The following is a 20,795-nucleotide window of genomic DNA, read 5'->3' on the forward strand; positions in this document are numbered from 1 at the left end:
AACATTGTATTTTTAAGACAAATTGAATGAAAAAAAGATTATTGGCAGTTTATTTAGAAATCTTTGATTTTAAAAAGTTATTTGTATATGTATACTGTACTTGTCTTATTAACAGATACACACTCACACACACACATGCAACTGAGATATAAATATTTGCTAATGAATGCTGTGTCTAGCTGTTAACAAAGCTATTTAAGTACCCATAACATTTTACTTAGTGAATTTTATTGTTGTGTTTGGGTGCCTGACAGCTAGCTGCAGTTGCCCCTCACCATTCTAGTATTTACTCTCTGACTCTAGCTGGAAATCCAGCCCCAAAAGGCGGGTGGCTGTGGACAGACAGCCTTGACAGTGAGTCCCCTTTACTCTCTTCCCTCACTTGGTGCTTGTCCCCAAGGCACCACTTTCTTCTCAGCCACACTCTTTGTGTTCTCCTACTGAAGCTACTAACTCAACTCCATATTACTTGCCTGTTACTTTCAGTTCTCTGGTTTCTAGTATATGTATTTCTAGTTTCTAGTTTATTTCTTTAACCAACACTTAGAATACTACCTAACACATGGTAGGCATTATTTTAAGTTCTTTATAGTAACTTATCCTACATAATAAAAGCCTAATATGCTAAGTGTTTGGTTGTCCGTTCAACCAATCAAAGCGTAATATGCTAATGATATGCTAAGGCTGCTCAACCACTTGCTATGACGTGCACTGACCACCAGGGGGCAAACAGTCCACCGGTTGACCAGTCGCTATGATATGCACTGACCACCAGGGGGCAGACACTCCGACCAGTAGATTAGCTTGCTGCTGGGGGTCTGACCAATCAGGACTGAGTATGATGGGCTGGACACTCCCTGGAGCCCTCCCGTGGTCCCTCCCTGGCTGGCCAACCTCCTGCATCCCTCCCTGGCCCCAATCGTGTACTGGTGGGGTCCCTCGGCCTGGCCTGCGCCCTCTTGCAATCCATGACCCCTCAGGGGACGTTGGAGAGCTGGTTTCAGCCCAATCCCGCAGGCCAGGCTGAGGGACCCCACTGGTGCAAGAATTCATGCCCCAGGCCTCTAGTTTACTATAAAATACATTGGATACTATTATTTTTATTTTACAATTGAGGTACAGTAATTAACATACTTGCCAAGCTCACACAGCTAGTTAGTAGAGCTTAGTTTTGAACCCAGGTTGTCCTTTTTGTCGCTCAAGTCTGTCTTTCTAACCACTGTGCTATGCTGCCTTAGTCCTGTGTATCCATGGGGATATGTTGATTATATCATGTGATTTCAGGTATTTTAATCGTTTGCCTATCCTGGGGGGATCTATGCCATATTACCTTGCTCTGGTTTGCTCCTCAATTAGGAAGAACCTATGCAGGGGGAAAAATTAAATATTGCCTTTTTTCCTTTCTTCCTCAGCCAATTACATAGACTACTGGAAGGAGAGGGAATTATTTAGATTTATTCTCCTAGAAGGTTTTGTAAAATATACTCTTCCATTCAGTTCTGAGAGGCCTCCCTCTCCCCAATGTGAATAGCCCATTTGATAATTTTTGTGGTAATAAGCCATTAAATATAGTATAAGCTGTATTTATTGGATGGGTTAGGATATAAAGGAATTAAGAACCCATAAACTACAAATTTCTTTGAAGTAAATTGTAAAACTTGCAGCTATTTGAACTGAGAATGCCAATTGCATATGGTTTACTCAGAAGGGGTAACTTTATATTCATTAGAAAATTTCACTTCAAAAAAAAATGCTTAATATGGTCAAATTTTTGTTCTCTGATCTTCTATTGAATGGATAAAGCCAGTGTTTACACTGAATATGATAAATGTTTTGCTTCCTCTGATCTTTGAAATTTACATTCATAGATAGAGCTGTTATAAGAAAAATTCTCCCATAAAATTCCAATGTGCTGTTAAAGTGGATTTTGGTTATATCTTATTTATATCACATGAAAGTCAGTTGCTTAATCTTTGTCATGTAAATTATAAATGTCTTTCCTAGGTATTTTTTGTCTTAAATGTTCTTTAAAAATGTATCTGGCTGAATAATTGCCTATCACAATATAATCTACAGAGTTGAAATATTTTTTTCAACTTTAAATGCAACACTAGGTGCCTCCAACTGAATGTAATAAGTAATAGAAAGTAAATGTCATCCGTGCATTTAGTTGATTAACTGTCATTCATTTATGATTGTACAACTTCTTCGTACAACATAATGGTCAGAGTAGTACAGTAACAATACATTTTTAGTGGCATTATCAGCATTGATAAAATTAGTTATTTTATCTAAAGCTGTGTAAACAGTGTTATTTCTTGTGTGTGTTTAGATAACTGAATAAAAATGATTTAGTATTTGGTCCCAGTGTGACTTAAAGCACATTGATGCAGAAAAATGAAACCATTACAAAAGAAATAAGGAACCAAAGCCAAGTAACCTTGGTGTGGAGTTCCTAGAAAGTCAAGGAGATTTTTTTGCCCTTGAATGTACTTTATCATTTTATTTGTTCTAGTATTTCCTCAAAGTTGTGATTTCATTGAAAGGTTCTTTAGAAGTAAAATGTTTTCCCAAGGCATTTGTGCAACATTGAGTTCTTTGTTATATAGAAGTTTGCATATTAGAGAATTAAGAATCTGGGAAATAATTTTCATACTCTGATCAGTCATTTCAAGGATACTTTGGCCCTGAATTATAAAAAGTAAATTGTCTTTGAGATGACAAGTTTAGAGCATTTTATTTAGTTTCTTTTTTTTCTTTTTATTTCCCCCCCTTCTTTAGTCCTTGCTCAATAATGAGTCCAAAAAATAAACAAACCAAAAAATGACCTTGAAAAGAATTTCTCTTTTTAAAGTAATTACTAGAGGCCTTAATCATTTTCTTTTTCTTCAGACAGTGTGATGGTAGGGGAGTACCTAATTGAGTACCTAATTGAGTAATTGTTAGAATGTATAGTTCTCATTACACTTTGACTATATTTCATGTTATCAGGCCTAATGAAAATTTCAAACCAGTTTCTAGTAATATCAAACATTTATATAACATTTTATAGTTTTAAAAGTATGTTTATTATATTTTCTCATATTATTTTCACAATTAGTCCCCTGAAATAGGTTGAGTATTATTCTCATTTTAGAGGACCGGGATCAAGGACTTGTAGAATTTTCGCAACATGTTGTAAATAGTGGAGGTAATATTAGAACTCAGAAACTGTCCTAGACCAGTGCCCTTTCCGTTAGATTCAAATGCTTATAAAATTTGGGGAAGTCTCTTTTGGGTAGGTTGGTAGGAAATCTGAAATTATTTTTTAGAAATAGAGAGAACTGTTCTGAAGACTTGCTTTTGGTTCTTAGAGACAAAACTGATTCTGCTACATTCGTTAGAGCTGAATCTATAATGCACAAGGTTCCTAGAGGAGAACAGTTGCACATCCCTGGGAGTTGGGCAGAAGCAAGCTGTCTCTCCCGTATACTTAGTTTAGGGATAATTTGGGTATTTGGGCTTTATCCTTTTAGGACTTTTAAAGCAAGATGGTCCAGTTGGGAGGAGATAATGGCAAATCTGCTGAGGACACTGGTTGCTGTCTCTGTCTTTTCTTGACACTGCTGCTGGGGAGTTGGAAGGAAAGTTGCTACCCTCTCTGAGAGTAGTTTCCTCTTGTCATCTGTTAAACAGAGTCAATTCAGTTTGCTTTAAGAACCTGTAGATGATTATTCATATCCACTGAACTTGCCTTCAGTTACGTGAATATTTTCTATGCTGCAGTTTTATGCCTTCCTTAGTAAGGCGTTGTAAGAATAGGTATGTGGTGTTTATTTTCAGGATGAATCCTTGCTGTATTTGGTGTCTAATGGTGCATTAACATCTTGCTAATACAGGACTGACTCAGTCAGCGATGACACCCTTATCTTTACTTTGGAGTTTACTAATTGGAGGAGACTTCCTCCAGCTGTTGAAAAGAAGCTCTCTGCTCGTGTCTCAAACTCCTCGTGGGCTCTACAGCAACATATTGGTAAGAAAGTACAATTTTTAGAGACACATGACTATGTTTTCTTCTCTTCTCTAGTTATATTGTAATTTTAAGTAATGAGAGTTGTCGGAGAATATATTAAGTAGGGCATCATTTGCATTTTCTTTATGTGGAGAAAGGATGGGACTGGGAGGGGGATGATAGTAATTTCCTTCAACAAAAATCATATCTGATTTTATAAGGTTAGCCTAAGGGGCATATAAAGAAAAGGAGGTATTTACTGATATTTTTATTTAATGATATCCTTTTAACTTTAGTAAGGATTATGTAAACAAAATGAGTCCTAAAAATCTTGTTAGTGAATGTTTAGTTTGTTAGAAAAATGCTAAACTTAATTTTCTTTTCCAGGATGTGTTTGTATTTGTGTTCTCTCTTAAGTATTTTATCATTTCTAAACGGAAGTATTACCATCCTTTATTTCTACCTGTACTTACTGAATGCATGCTGATGTGTTGGTATAAGTATGGAGGTGAGCTGGGTGAAAATTCTGTGAATTGATTGATATTTTATTTTATTTATTTATTTTTAAAAATATTTTATTGATTTTTTAACAGAGAGGAAGGGAGAGGGATAGAGAGTTAGAAACATTGATGAGAGAGAAACATCGATCAGCTGCCTCCTGCACACTCCCTACTGGGGATGTGCCCGCAACCAAGGTACATGCCCTTGACTGGAATCGAACCCGGGACCCTTGAGTCCGCAGGCCGACACTCTATCCACTGAGCCAAACCGGTTAGGGCTGATTGATATTTTATATGACTGTTTTAAAACAAATTCTCAATTTACTCTCAAATCGATATTTTATGACTGTTTTAAAATAACTTCTCAACTTACTCTAGCTTATTAAAAAGTTTTTAAGTCCTGGCTAGTGTGGCTCAGTTGGGCACCATTCTGTGCACTGAGAGGTTACTGGTTCGATTCCCGATGAGGCCACATGCCCAGGTTATGGGCTCGATCCCCAGTAGGAGGCATGCAGAAGGCAGCTGATCCATGTTACACACTCACATTGATGATTCTCTCTTCTCCTTTCCTCTCTCTCTAAAAATCAATATAATATTCTTTTAAAAAAAGTTTACAAGCTAATTAAAACAATTACAGAGCATGTAGTAGGAGATTTTATACAAGGAAACCAGTTTAAACATAATATATGCAAAATATTCCTATTTTGTATTTAGATTTATTTTACTTTAACTTCATTTTGTTAACCAGATTATGTATCTTAAGTTAAGAAAATTATTTCTTCACTGCTATTTTTACATGAAATGTAACTACATAAAACATGTTGAATAGGTTTTTAACAAGTGAACTTATGCATATGTAGAAATGTCTTATTTCTCAGATAATTACATTTAAGTAAATTTTCTCAATCAAAAACAGACATTCAGGAAAATATGCTCTTGAACTGAGATATATTCAAACTGTTGGAGAGGTTTCTGTGGAAGAAAAAAGTAATCTGGATTCTCTGAGCCTTCTAGTACAGAGTTTTTAAAATGGTAATGTTGGAGAACTCACTGGCATGCAATTCTTAATGTTGAGAATTGCATGTGCTTTTACTAATTATGTATCTTCAGCAATAGAGAACAGTTATCCATCCAGAACAGATAGACTATGGGCAATGGACTTGGGAACAAAAAATCAAAAGAGGAAGCATATGCCAAATGGGAAAATGATTGCAGCTTATCAGTAAAGATATGCGAGCGTTTACTCGGAAGACTTTAACATGCAGCAAGTTTGTCCAGATGAAGGTAAAAATTGTGTATGGGTACATTACCCTGCAATAGACTGGCTCCACCAAGGGCTTCTTATTTAGGCACTAGGTAGAGCTTGTGTAAGGTAATAGTCATCATCTTAGATCATTTGAATGTTGGCAGGAGGGCAGGCCAGAGATGCATGGTTGTGGGAGGTATAGATAGTGGGTATGTGTGATGTGTGTGCAGTTCTGTGCTATTGTAAAGTTGGCATTAATAAGCATGATGCATTAAGAATTGGGTTTATTTTGATCATTGTTTTGATTTTAATAAAACTTCCTATAACAAGTATCCTATTTGGGATTGTTCTTCTGTCAGTACATACAACCAAATGAACAAAATTGGAGAATTCCATATAAGAATGAAAAGTTAAAGGTTGCCTGTCTGCTAGTAGATCTATAGATAAATTTGATTTAACATAATTGAAAATGATTTGGTCAGAAAAGTAACTTAAAAGTACAGCATGATTTCAGACATAATTTTCTAACTATGATTAGTATCACACTCCAAGAAGAAAGAGATTTATTTAATAAATTGAAATCTGGTTTTAACAGGTTTTCACGAAAGTGTGTTTTACCTACAGCGTCTGGGCTTTTTCATACTCTAAATGCAGGGCATGGCTCCATCGTCTCAGCCTCGTGGCAACACATCTGGGGATGCTCTGCATCACTGAAACTTTCACAGGAATTTTGTGTGATTTGAAATACCACATAGATGATTATAAAATTCCCTTATTCACTGGCATAATAAACTAAGATGGCAGTGATGGGCATATTATTATCTGTGTTAATAATCTACAGATGAAAGGCTGCTTCAGTTCAAATGAATATGGTTTAGACCTCCAATTGTTCATCAGGCCAGTGATCTATTGTGCTCATGGAGGGGCGGGGAGATCAAAATGGTGCAATTAAAGTTAGGGCCAAAATCTGAAATAACTATGCTATTTCCTTTTTAAAAAAATTATTATTATTATTATTATTATTATTATTAAGTGGAAAGATCTCTTAAAAGTTTCAGTGGCTTAAAAGATGTTAGAGAATTATTTTAGGTTTGATCACAGTTTAAAGAACCTTAGACTTAAAGTCAAATTACTTGATTCTGGTATCAGATATGTTGATTGACAGTGTCAACATGGGCGGGTCACTTAAGCTTTCCATAACAAATGTGTACTGGTCCAATTTGGCTTGATTGCAAATGATTAAGCTTCCACACATATATTAGCATAAACAAACAAATAGTTTATTTAGCTTTAAAGGGAGGGTTACCTTGATGCAGTCAGGTGACCTGGAAAGGCTTATCAGCACTGCAGAAAGCTGTGGGGCAGCAGAGGAGCTCCCCTCAGTCAGCCCACGGAGTTTGTAAGCGAGCATAGTCTGTCAAAATGGAGAAGCTGGAGAAGCACTAAGGATCCCTTATCCCTGAGTGAGCAGCTCTCTGGGCCACACAGCCACCCTTTATCTTTATTCTGGCTGTGTACAAGGGATCTACATTAATAAGAACATGCAGAATGAAGAGATGGATGTCAATTTAACAGCCAACCTCACTTTTACCCATGCACTTGTCGGTTCCTCTGTCAGTCTCATCAATCTGTGCCCATGGCATGCTTAGTGTTTGCAGCCAACATACTTCTTTCCCCACCAGGGACATTTATGACATTTGTGATTTAGGACCAATTATTGTTCTTGATCTCATTGGGTAAAGAGACTTACTTTTTTGTCAGGGGTGGGGAATGTCCGGCCTGCGGGCCATATAAGGCCTGTGAAATCATTTGGTCTGGCCCTGCCAAAGCATTAGGGTGAGTTAATTGAATGTTTGACCAAATATAGCAGGCTAATTTTCAAGTGGATAATTTTGTATGTCCCTTGAATGATGTTATAAATATCCAAGTGGCCCTAGGACCTAGGCAGAGAAAAGGTTCCCCACCCTAGTAATAGGTAATAATTGAACATAGTTAACCTACTTGAAATTGAACCTGCTTACTCCTTTGGAAAACTAGGTGGGGGTGGTAGTTGCAATTTGGGTATGCTCCTCATATGTACTCTTGCTAATTCCTCCAGTGCTCCCTTCACCAGTGTTTTCCCATTTTAGGAGTGAGAGTGATGATTCTTCCTTTAAGTTTACAGAACAGGGTAAAGTTTAAATGAGATAAAGACACGAAAACACTGGAAATAAATATGTTATATATTATAGATTACCAGTATGTAGTCTGATTTATAATGGGGAGTCTATGACTCATGGTTTAAGAAAATACTCATCTTTTTTTTAGCTTAGGTTTATGTACAAAATCAGATAATCGTTTTACATTTCTTATTTGGCGATTTGAAACACTGTGGTTCAAGGAGTTTCCCAGACTTTAGTAAATTAAACTAAACTCAAACCAATAAGCTTCAAGTAAATTGTAAGATGATGGATTAACTTTAGTGGTTTAGAAGATACTGAAGATGTTAGAGAATTAGTATGTTCTAGGCCCTATGAGGATTTACAGTTTAAGGAACCCTCGACTTGGAGTCAGACCAGCTGGTCTGGTATCAGCTGGACTCTTGATACTATTTGTCCTTGTTGCTGTGATCCTGGTCTGCTAATCATTGCTACAGTTCATGGGGATTTATACAAGATTTCTTGGATTAATAAAAGGCGCTACATATTTTTTCACATAAAACCACTAGCTATTTTTAGTATTCTCCATGTCTGTGGACATTTTCTGTAGTGAACACTTTTCATCATGGAAAATGAAACTATTGTATAATTCTTAATTAAGTGCATGTGGACTATCCTTTAATTGGTAATTAGCCTTTGTGCAGTGGTTTTAGTATGTGTGCATTCACACTCGTGCTTTGGGGTCAGACGCACTTGAATTTGAATCCTAGGTCTACCACATGCTAGATGTATGACCTTTGGAAAATTACTTAAACCTCTGTCTTCTTATTTCTGTAGCATAGGGTAATGAAGATTAAAAGAGAATGTGTGTGAAGTGTATGGGCATATGGCATGGTAGGCACTTTTCTCTCTGTGTCAATTTTGAAATTTCATTCTATGTCACGGACAAGAAGAGGAAAACTTTTGTAAGCTACACATTTATTCACTTAATGTGCTAAGTCTGGATGGAGACCATTTGCAAAGAAACAGAGTAAAAAAGGGATGTAACGTTTGTTGCTGTGAGCTAACATTTTTAAGGTTAGTTCATCTGTTTTTTAAGCACCAACTTGTATTGCCAGATCTTTAGAATTTGAACATTTAATTTTATGTGGCCCTGGGTATTGGCTTTGCATGTGTGGCCAGCAACTGGAGAGAGAGGAACCAGGTGAAGACTGTAAAACAGAGTTTATTGTGGTCATCCTGGCCCAAGCAGTCTTTCAAAAGTAAGTCTGAGTAACATATCACTTCTCTTTTACTACATAGAGATGAGAGAAAAAAGGCATTTACCTTAATGTTTAAAATTTTTTCATCTTCCTTGTTTGGTTTGTTTCTCCAGGTGCTGTTCCATCCCTGACCCACCTTTGTCGTTTGGAAATTCGGTCCAGTCTAAAACCAGAACACCTACGATCTGATTATTTTATTTGTCAGTTGCCACTTCCCAGAAGCCTACATAATTACCTGCTCTATGCAGAGGTCCTGAGGATGAACGAAGTTCCCGAACTGACAGTTATTCAAGATGGAGAAATCAGCGAAGCTACTTAACACTTAATCTGTCTTACTCTGAAAACCGCCAAGACTTAAGAGGCATGGAGTACAACGTCTTCATGATTTTAGAGGCACAAAAGATGATTTTTGTTTGAGTGGTTGGTTGGTTGAGTGGGTGGTATTAGTTCAATGCAACGAGGGCCTTCCTAGTAAAAAATATTATAAACCCGACTTACAGTACTTTATTACAGTTTCATCACCAGTAATTTAATTTGTGATATTCATTTATCTAACCAGATGGTGCTTCTAGTGCTAAACATGGCATATTTCCACCTATGATTCTGTGTTTATGTAGGGCTATCAGCTTAGAATGGAAAGAATTAAAACTTCACTGGAAGTGTACACACAGTGGTGGAATTTATTGTTATTATTTTATTTGAGGTTGAACATCTCATATTTATAAAAGAATTATCTTATATTTCATTCTTATCTCTTCAGTCACTTTTGTGAAGAATTGTTATTGGTTTCTCACAGGTAAACTCAGGAAAGAAAAAAAAATGTAGAAAATGAATCATTTTGCTCTTGTTGTTTTTTTTTCTTTTCTTTTTCAGTTCCTTGATAGTCTCTTTGCCTAAAAAAGACTCTCTTTCTGCAAAGGCAAGAACAGACCTAACCTCAGTTAAAAAAATTAGGTTGTTATTGGGATAAATAGGCATTTTGTCACACTTAAAATACTAATCAGGAGACTGGGAGGGCAGAAAGGTATGTATTGCTATGTCACTTCGTATCACATACAAACATTCAAGCTCCACTCAGCCTCCAAATCAAGAGGGCAGCTTTGATCCTATGAAGCAATGATTGCCAATTCTATTAATATTATAGTACTTTTCTTTTTTATTATCTACATCGGTTGTCAAATAGTCCGTGAAATTTGGACCTCAGAGTCCTAGGTTAATGAGACACCGCCTCATTGATTTTACAGTTGCTCAGTCTGTATCTAGAGTTAGAGAGGACTGAATACTGGATCAAGTGAGCTATGATAAGAAACTCTGGGGACCAACTTTGAGAGAAAGGTTATGAAAGCATTACTGTCATGATAGACAACTAGATGGGATCCAAAGGAGGTCAAACCTGTGTCCTGTTAGGATCCTGTGGCTTAAAATAGATGGGAATGGATCAGTGGGTCTGTCTCTGATGGTCCTTTGCTGTTTGATAAAAGCAGCAATGAAGGCAGGCCAAGTGATGGAGGCATTGTTAATGTCCAGAGGACCTAATGATGGAGGCATTGTTAATATCCAGCCTGAACTCAGCGCTGGTTAGAACTATAGTTGCTGCCTGTGGAGTGGAGATAGAGTTTGAATGTGTGTGTACAGGCAAAAATAGGGTGGATATGGAAAACCAGGTGGAAATTCTGATACTTAATTTAATAAATTCCAAGAATGTATGTACTATCTAGTATTTTTAAAGTGTTGTCTTAATCTTTATTTTTCCAAACTCTAAGTCTCTGATTTTTAGTCTAACCAGTTTTTTCTTAGGGCTAAATGTACATAAAATGTTTACATTTGAGGGTGAGTCTTTTCATGTGTTTTTGTTCATGTTCAAATATGTAATAAAAATTCAACTCTTTATAACTTATCATTGAGCTCATATTCTTAAAAGTCTGAAAATTAATATTTCAGAGACATTTAAAGCCCTTGGTATTAAATGATTTTACTCACTGTGTATAATATCTTTCAGACAATTTTATAATAAAATATTTATGAGTTTTATGACCTATAGCAAGGAGTCAGTGAGAAATCCAAAAGTACCTAATGGTGGGTTAGTTAGAGTTACAGTTTCTGATCAAAATGAGATATCTAGTTAGTGTGATGCTTAGGCTCTGCCTTGCAGGCACAGTGCTTCAATACTGTTTAACATGGTGAGCCTAATGAGGAACCCCATGCAATAGTTCTCTAATGGGGGTACATATTACCAGAGCAGGACACAGGTCAGCTGTAATGACAGTTGCCAAGAGTTCACACTTCCTTGATCCGATGCTATCCTTTAAGTGTATTTCCTGCTGATCCTTTCTGTTACAGGGTATCATTTGATGTAAGTAGTAACCTGGACACTGTTTCTTTAAAATTTCCTCTCCCTTCACTAAGTAACAAGTGTTGATATGCAGCTTTCTATTGGCCCAACTTCCCAGAGATCAATTATACTCCTGTGTTCCATGATCACCTATGATTGATAATCCTTGATAGACAGTCTGTGTCATATTTGTATCATACTAGAGGCCCGATGCATGGATTCGTGCACTGGTAGGGTCCCTTAGCCTGGCCTGTGCCCTCTTGAAATCCGGAACCCCTCGGGGGATGTTGGACTGCTGGTTTCAGCCTGAGCCCTGCAGGCCAGGCTGAGGGACCCCACTGGTGAATGAATCCGTTCACCGGGCCTCTAGTATGCATATAAAATCTTTGGTTAATCTCTTCCCACCTTCCCCCCTCCCCTCTTCCCTCTGAGATTCATTAGTCTGTTCTATGTTTCCATGCCTGTGTGTTGAGCATCTGCCCCCTGGTGGTCAGTGCTCGTCATAACTAATGGTTGAACAGTTGAACAGTTGTGTAGGCTTTTATATATGTACTAGAGGCCCGGTGCACAAAAATTTGTGCACTCGGGGGGGAAGGGGGGGGTCCCTCAGCCTGGCCTGTGCCCTCTCGCAGTCTGGGACCCCTCGGGAGATAACGACCTGCTGGCTTAGGCCTGCTCCCGGGTGGCAGAGGGCAGGCCCAATCCCTAGGTGCAGCCCCTGGTCGGGCTCAGAGCAGGGCCGATTGGGGAGTTGGGGCGCTGCCCCCTGTCATGCACAGAACAGGGCGGATTGGGAGGTTGCAATGCCACCCTCAGTCATGCTCAGGGTAGGGCCGATTGGGGGGTTGGGGCACTGCCCCCTGTCACACTCAAGGCAGGGTTGATGGGGAGGTTGCGACGCCATCCCCTGTCACGCACAGAGCAGGGCCCATCAGGGGGTTGGGGCGCTGTCCCCTGTCACGCACAGAGCAGGGCCCATCAGGGGGGTTGGGGCTCCTTACCCTGTCATGCACAGAGCAGGGTTGATCAGGGGGTTGGGGAGCTCCCCCCCTGTCATGCACAGAGCAGGGCCCATCGGGGGGTTGGGGAGCTCCCCCCTGTCACGCACAGAGCAGGACCCATCAGGGGGTTGAGGAGCTTCTCCCTGTCACTCACAGAGTAGGGCCGATAAGGGAGTTGGGGCACCGCCCCCTGTCACACACAAAGTAGGGCGGATCAGGGGGTTGGGGCGCCGCCACTCTCACACTCAGGGCAGGGCCGATGGGGAGGTTATGGCTCTACCCCGTCACACACAGAGCAGGGCCCGTGTGTGTGTGTGGGGGGGATTGGGGCGCCACACCCTGTCACACAGAGCCGCAGGGCGATCAGGGTGTTCGGGAGCTCCCCCCTGTCACGCACAGAGCAGGGCTGGTCAGAAGGTTGGGGCGCCTTCCCCTGTCACAAACAGAGGAGGGCGGATAGGGAGGTTGTGGCCCCGCCCCCTGTCACACACAGAGCCGCAGAGCCATCAGGGGGTTTGGGCGCTGCCCCCTGTCACGCTGATCCCGGTGCTGGGAGGCCTCGCGGCTCCGCTGATCCTGGTGCTGGGAGGCATATTACCCTTTTACTATATAGGATAGAGGCCTGGTGCACGGATGGGGGCCGGCTGGTTTGCCCTGAAGGGTGTCCTGCATCAGGGTGGGGGTCCCCACTGGGGTGCCTGGCCAGTCTGGGTGAGGGGCTGAGGGCTGTTTTCAGGCCGACTGAAGCTCCCAACTGCTCCTTTTTCTCTTTTTTTTTATTCTGGGCCAGCTTTAGCTCTGGCTCCAGCTCTGAGGCCTCTGATGGGTTCTATAATGAGACACTGTATCAACTCCAGCTCTGAGATCCCGGCTCACTGAAAGCTGGTTTCTGGGGTTTTGTTTATCTTCTATATTTGTTACAATGTTTAAACTGCAGGCTCAGAGGCCGGCAAGGCAGGTGGGGAACGTTGGAGTCCTCCGTCACTGAAGCAAGCAAGCCTCATGTTAGTTTCAAGCTGCCTGGCTGCCGGCCGCCATCTTGGCTGGCAGGTAATTTGCATATCTCTCTGATTAGCCAATGGGAAGGGTAGCGGTCGTACGCCAATTACCATGTTTCTCTTTTATTAGACAGGACTAGAGGCCTGGTGCACAAATTCGTGCACGGGTGGGGTCCCTCAGCCTGGCTGGTGATTGGGGCCAATCAGGGCCTGTCTCACCCAGTCCCGATTGGGCTGATTGGGGCCCGGAGGTTGGCCGGCCGGCCCCAGTTGGGGCCGATCAGGGCCTGCTGGCCAGGGGTAGAGACCACAGGAGGTTGGCTGTGGGAGCGCACTGACCACCAGGGAGCAGCTCCTGTGTTGAGTGTCTTCCCCCTGGTGGTCAGTGCACATCATAGCGACCGGTCATTCAGGTGACCGGTCATAAAGGTCGCTTAGGCTTTTATATATCGAGATAAATAACCAGTTGGTATCTCTAATTCTATTCTTTACACCTAAGTCCATCTGTAACCTGTGTGAAAATGCGATGTTTATGGATCTTTAAGTATTGTGTCAGGTACAGTTTGAAGACATCTGACTATTTTTTTTGGTTAATCATCACCTGAGGATATTTCCCCCCATTGATTTTTAGACAGAGTGGAAGAGGGGGGCAGGAGAGAGAGATAGAAACGTCGGTGTGAGAGAGACACATTGATTGGTTGCCTCCCGCACACGCCCCGACCCAGGCTGGGTCAGGCTGCAACCCTGGTACATGCCCTTGACTGGGAATTGAACCCAGACCCTTTGGTCTGTGGGCCAACACTCTAACCACTGAGCAAAACTGGCCAGGCAACATGAGTTTTGTTTTGTTTTGTTTTTTAGTTAATCCTCACCTGAGGATATTTTTCCACTGATTTTTTTTTTTCTTTTTTAGAGAGTGGAGCAGGGAGAGAGGGACACAGAGAGAGAAACATCAATGTGGAAGAGACACACGGATTGGTTATGCCCTTTGCATATGCCCCAACCAGGACCGGGGATTGAGCCTGCAACCAAGGTACAAGCCCTTGACCGGAATTGAACCTGGAACCGGCTAGGACTATATTTCTTAATCAATCATAGAAATATATGTTTGAACAGGAACTAACTATTCAGTACAATTATTGCCAGCAGGTGCCTACTCTATTTTGGAAAGACTTTAAATGGTGAAAATGGTTACAGGGCTAGTAAAGTTGCTAGTAATGTGGCCATTTTCAGTTTCATGTTCATTGTTTTAGATCTAACAATGTGAAGGAATGACCAGTAAGACTATGCACTGTCTTCTAATTTCACAAGTTCATCATCTATATCAGCCGTGGGCAAACTACGGCCCGCAGGCTGGATCTGGCCCGTTCGGCTGTTCTATCCGGCCTGCGGAGCCGAAAGAGCGGAGGGTTCTCTTGCTCTCCCCTACGCTCCTTCACCAGCAGCAGTGTTAACATGTATTAGTTCACACAAACACTCCATCCATGCTTTTGTTCCGGCCCTCCGGTCCAGTTTAAGAACCCATTGTGGCCCTCGAGTCAAAAAGTTTGCCCACCCCTGATCTATATAAAGCAAGTGGAAGCTGAGCTCACTTGCTTCATTCATATACTTTATTTATTGAGAATCTCTTAAGCCAAAGGGATCTCTAAGCTTTTCCTGTGATACTGGGAATACCTTAATGGTACCTAAGGTACTATGAATTCCCCTGAAATTTTCTGTACCAGAGCACTTGCCTCTTCCTCGCTCTCTTATCCCAAGTAGCCAGTTACATAACAGGTATCAAGACTAATGTATATGTGAGAGCCCAAACCTAGAGATCTCATTACTCATGACTCTGTGACCTGGGGTAGTTATCTGAAAGGTAGCTGAGAGCGGTATACCTGCAACAGGAAAGGAGTGCTACATTCTATGAGCTAATGTTGGCTTTCTCAGTTTACACCTGCACAATCTTGCTATGATAAGGCTGTGTTTTATTACTTAAGGTAAATACGGCTTATGTTGGAGGGCTTAGAGTTTTGCAAGCATTGTTTTAAAAACTAGAGGCCTGGTGCATGGATTCATGCACTGGTGGGGTCCCTTGGCCTGGCCTGTGGGGATCGGGCCGAAACTGGCCTGGTCTTGGATTTGTCCAGGGTGTGTCCGGCCCATCTTGCCTAGTCCCTATTGGGGCCGATTGGGACAAGGGAGGGACCCTGAGAGGGCTCCAGGGTGTGTCTGACCCGTCTTGCCCAACTCGATTGGCTGGACCCCAGCAGCAAGCTAACCTACTGGTCAGAGCATCTGCCCCCTGGTGGTCAGTGCGCATCATAGCGACTGGTTGAATGGTCAGACACTTAGCATATTAGGGTTTTATTATATAGGATGATTAATTTTTGGCCTGGCCGACGTGACTCAGAGGTTGAATATCAACCTATGAACCAGGAGGTCACGGTTCGATTCCTGGTCAGGGCACATTTCCAGGTTGCAGACTTGATTCCTGGTGTGGAGTGTGCTGGAGGCAGCCAATCGATGATTCTCTGTCATCACTGATGTTTCTATCGCTTCCTTTCCCTTCCTCTCTGAAATCAATAAAAATATATTTTAGAAATGATTACTTTTTAAAAATTATTTTAAAACTATTATGCTTTTAAAATCATCATAGTTTTATAAACATGCTTTCCCCCCTCTGTATCCTTTTTCATTGTTTTAACAAAACATGTAAGGGGAATTGAATATTCCTGGGTGCAACTGTTGAGATTTCTTGTTGTACTCTCTTTCCATGTTTCTCTGTTTGAGGTAAATTAGTCTGTTTATCCTCATCTGTATTTATTGTTATTAAATGACATGTGGTTATTAAAACACAATACCTTGCCATAAGTAAACTGTTTTTTGTTGTTGTCGGAGTCAATCAAAACCTGTGGTTTTAATGAGACAAGGAATTGGTTATGCTTAGTATTTTTGTCACATATTGGTAGAAATATATATGGCCATATTTGCAACAACATGCCAGTAATTTATGCTGAGGGGAGGCCAGTATGAATTATATTTTTTAATGAAAATACATACTTTGGGCACAGATGTTAAGTACATACCTTCTGTAGTTGCTTTAGTGAATAAAACATTTATGTTTTAAATAAAAGGTATTTATTAACCTGCTCCTATGCTAATGAAAACCTGTAAAATTTTTTCATATAACTGTAACAATAGCACATTTAAAAAATATTTTTATTGATTTCAGAGAGGAAGGGAGAGGGAGAGAGAGAGAGATAGAAGCATCAATGATGAGAGAGAATCTTTGATTGGCTGCCTGCTGCACGCCCCCTAATGGGGATTGAGTCCACAACCAGGGCATGTGCCCTTGGACCGGAATCTAACCTGGGACCCTTCAGTCTGTAGGCCAATGCTCTATCCACTGAGAAAAACTGGCTAGGGCAGTGATGGTGAACCTTTTGAGCTCGGCGTGTCAGCATTTTGAAAAACCCTAACTTAACTCTGGTGCCGTATCACATATAGAAATTTTTTGATATTTGCAACCATAGTAAAACAAAGACTTATATTTTTGATATTTATTTTATATATTTAAATGCCATTTAACAAAGAAAAATCAACCAAAAAAATGAGTTCGCGTGTCACCTCTGACACGCGTGTCATAGGTTCGCCATCACTGGGCTAAGGCCAATAATAGCTTTAAACTTTTCATTTTAAAAGAAAAATATTTTAAAACTCAGAGGAAAAAAAGGAGGAAGGGAGATGGAGTGACAATCATTATCCACCCAGTGTTAATGTTAACTTATATGTTGGAATAGTCTCTTAATACCTCAGTTTTAAAAAAATCTGCATAGAAGTTTGAAGAGTATTTTTTGTCTTAGCCAAAACACCGCTATAATTCTGTAGTCTGATGAAGCCTTTTCTTAATCCTGTTAACGATATCTGTATCCAAGCCCAAGCCGTGAGATATCACAAATTCTGAATTGGTAAGAATGAGAAATAATGAGGCAGTTCTGGGTTGAATTTTTTCCCCCTTAGAAATCTGCATAAAGCAAACAATCCCTCCCTCCTATTTGTAAAGAAAAGGTGATATCTTTGTGAACCTGAGCTAGTCATCTGGTCTCAGCCCAGGATAGTCATACAATTGCATATCCGTTGCACAACTATTATAACTGTATTATAACTGTTTTTAATGAAGGCATTAAAAATACCATTGTTGCAGTAAAGATTAGTGTCTGCATGATTTTTCTCTCTTGGCTTCTTTTTCATGCATAGCACTAATAGTGAAGCAGAACAGGTGGTAATTGTCATTGGCACACTGAGACTTGTGAATAGCATCTGTTTGTCTCTTTTACCATCCAGTGGTTAGCATAACCTTCTCTTCACTGCTCTCCTGTGTGTATGATAAAAGTCTATCATGAGTCATTAAAAGGTGCTAATTCGCATTCTTTTTTTTTTTAACATGATGGAATAGGTAAAGAAGAAAGTCCATCTGGTGACTAAATATGACTATGATGTGAATCACACAATTAAAAAGGTATAATACTTGTGAGGTTATATTACAGAATATTGGATCAAATAATGTGTGTCAAAGATAACAATTCCAAGCCAGAGTAGTTCCATAAATAGATGCATTAGTTAGTAGTGGTATAGTCTAGATTTTGGTTTTCATACTTAAAAAAAAATTATTTATTTGGTTTTAAACAATAACACATTTAAATTCTTATGGTTTTTACCTTCTTGTACTTATTTGGTTTTATTGAGCCCACTTTTAAATGTCATAGTGTGGTATTTGTTTATGTATATTGATATAAATGCATACTTAATTACTCTTTTTATCTTTTTATTATGGAAAAAATAGAGAATTGTATAATGAACTTTCATGTATCCGTCACCCAACTATTTCCTTCACCCACCATTTTCTCTGTCTCATAGCCATTTTGAAGCAGATTCCAAACATGTCATCGGTAGATATTTTATCTCTGGAAGTCAAGGACTACTTTTTGTTGTTGTTAATCCTCACCTGATGATATTTTTTTTTTTCATTGATTTTCAGAGAGAGTAAAAAGGAGGGAGAGGGAGAAAGGGAGAAGGAAGGAGGAAGACAGAGAGAGAGGAGAGAGAGAGAGAGAGAGAGAGAGAGAGAGAGAGAGAGAGAGAGAGAGAGAGGAGAGAGAGAGAAACATTGATGTGTGAGACACTTTGATTGGTTGCCTACCAAGCATGCCTGACTAGGGCCAGGGCCAGGGCTGGGGAAATTGTACCCAAGATCCTTGGATACAAGGGCCGAGGCTCTGTCCACTGAGCCACACCAATAAGGGTATATTTTCTTTCTTATACGCTGAAAATTCTACTTCTCAGCGACACTAACAGGTGCCAATTGGTTTGTTTGTTTATTTTTTTATTTCAGAGAGGAAGGGAGAGGGAGAGAGAGAGAGAGAGATAGAAACATCAATGATGAGAGAGAATCATTGATCAGCTGCCTCTTGCACTCCCCACACTGGGGATCGAGCCCACAACCCGGGCTTATGCCCTGACTGGGAATCAAACTGTGACCTCCTGGTTCATAGATCAATGCTCAACCACTGAGTCACGTCGTCCTGGCACAAGTGCCCGTTCGTTTTATACAAGATTCACACACAGTTTCTACACTACAGCAATAATACTAGTGAAAACAGATTGTACACCCCCATTCTTTTTATTATGTTGATATATCTCACTAGGGATGCCTAGTCACATTGCTGTGTTTTAAAGTCACTTGAGTGTATAGGATTATGTGTTTCATTTTGTCTTTTAGGAACTTTTTTTTTCCCCATAATACTTATGTTCCTTTAATTTGCTATAATTCCTTTTCTTTAGAGTATTTTCTTTTTTTATTGCTTAAAGTATTACAAAGGGTATTACATATGTGTCCTTTTTTCCCCCTGCCCTTGACAATCCCCTGGCCTCCCTTATCCCCCAGTGTATTATGTCCATTGGTTATGCTTATATGCATGCATACAAGTCCTTTAGTCGATCTCTTACCCCCCTACCTCCTGCCCCCCAACCCTCCCTGGCCTTCCCGCTGCAGTTTGACAATCTGTTTGAGGCAGCTCTGCCTCTGTATCTATTATTGTTCAAAAGTTTATAATGGTCTCTATTATCCATGAATGAGTGAGATCATGTGGTATTTTCCTTCATTGACTGGCTTATTTCACTTAGCATAATGCTCTCCAGTTCCATCCATGCTGTTGCAAATGGTAAGAGTTCCTTCCTTTTTAGAGCAGCATAGTATTCCATCGTGTAGATGTACCACAGTTTTCTAATCCATTCATCTACTGATGGGCACTTAGGCTGTTTCCAGATCTTAGCTATGGTGAATTGTGCTGCTATGAACATATGGGTGCAAATATCCTTTCTGATTGGTGTTTCTGGTTTCTTGGGATATATTCCTAGAAGTGGGATCACAGGGTCAAATGGGAGTTCCATTTTCAGTTTTTTAAGGAAACTCTATACTGTCTTCCATAGTGGCTGCACCAGTCTGCATTCCCACCAGCAGTGCACAAGTGTTCCTTTTTCTCCACATCCTCTCCAGCACTTGTCGTTTGTTGATTTGTTGATGATAGCCAGTCTGACAGGTGTGAGATGGTACCTCATTGTTATTTTGATTTGCATCTCTCGGGTGATTAGTGACTTTGAGCATGTTTTCATATGTCTCTTGGCTTTCTGAATGTCCTCTTTTGAAAGGTGTCTATTTAGGTCCTTTGCCCATTTTTTGATTGGATTGTTTATCTTCCTTTTGTTAAGTTGTATGAGTTCCCTATAAATTTTGGAGATTAGGCCCTTATCAGATAGGACATTGGCAAATATGTTTTCCCACGCAGTGGGTATTCTTGTTGTTTTGTTGATGGTTTCTTTTGCTGTGCAGAAGCTTTTTATTTTGATGTAGTCCCATTTGTTCATTTTCTCTTTCGTTTCAAGTGCCCTAGGAGCTGTATCAGTGAAGAAATTGCTTCGGCATATGTCTGAGATTTTGTTGCCTTTGGATTCTTCTAGAATTTTTATGGTTTCCTGTCGTACATTTAAGTCCTTTATCCATTTTGAGTTTATTTTTGTGTATGGTGTAAGTTGGTGGTCTAGTTTCATTTTCTTGCATATATCTGTCCAATTTTCCCAACACCATTTATTGAAGAGACTATCTTAGCTCCATTGTATGTTCTTGCCTCCTTTGTCAAATATTAATTGAGCATATTGGTTCGGGCCGATTTCTGGGCTCTCTATTCTATTCCATTGATCTACATGTCTGTTCTTGTGCCAGTACCAGGCAGTTTTGAGAACAGTGGCTTTGTAATACAGCTTGATATCTGGTATTGAGATCCCA

The 20,795-nt window shown here is 40.2% G+C and overlaps 1 protein-coding gene across 9 annotated transcripts in view; it reads left to right on the top strand.

The window, feature by feature from the left end:
* Nucleotides 1-9,630, top strand: part of ASB3 (ankyrin repeat and SOCS box containing 3) — a 78,554-nt gene extending 68,924 nt beyond the window's left edge. For 4 of the 9 annotated variants that reach the window (XM_036334588.1, XM_036334580.1, XM_036334581.1 and 1 more), the window contains 2 exons: nt 3,879-4,012; nt 9,251-9,630. In XM_036334588.1, coding sequence (XP_036190481.1) covers nt 3,879-4,012; nt 9,251-9,456 — 340 coding nt within the window. In that variant the 3' untranslated portion in view covers nt 9,457-9,630. The other 5 variants (XM_036334582.1, XM_036334583.1, XM_036334584.1 and 2 more) reach the window with 5 other exon arrangements.
* The last annotated feature ends 11,165 nt before the right edge of the window (nt 9,631-20,795 follow it).

This window comes from Myotis myotis, unplaced genomic scaffold (assembly GCF_014108235.1).
Source record: "Myotis myotis isolate mMyoMyo1 unplaced genomic scaffold, mMyoMyo1.p scaffold_m19_p_14, whole genome shotgun sequence".
Lineage (NCBI taxonomy): Eukaryota > Metazoa > Chordata > Mammalia > Chiroptera > Vespertilionidae > Myotis > Myotis myotis.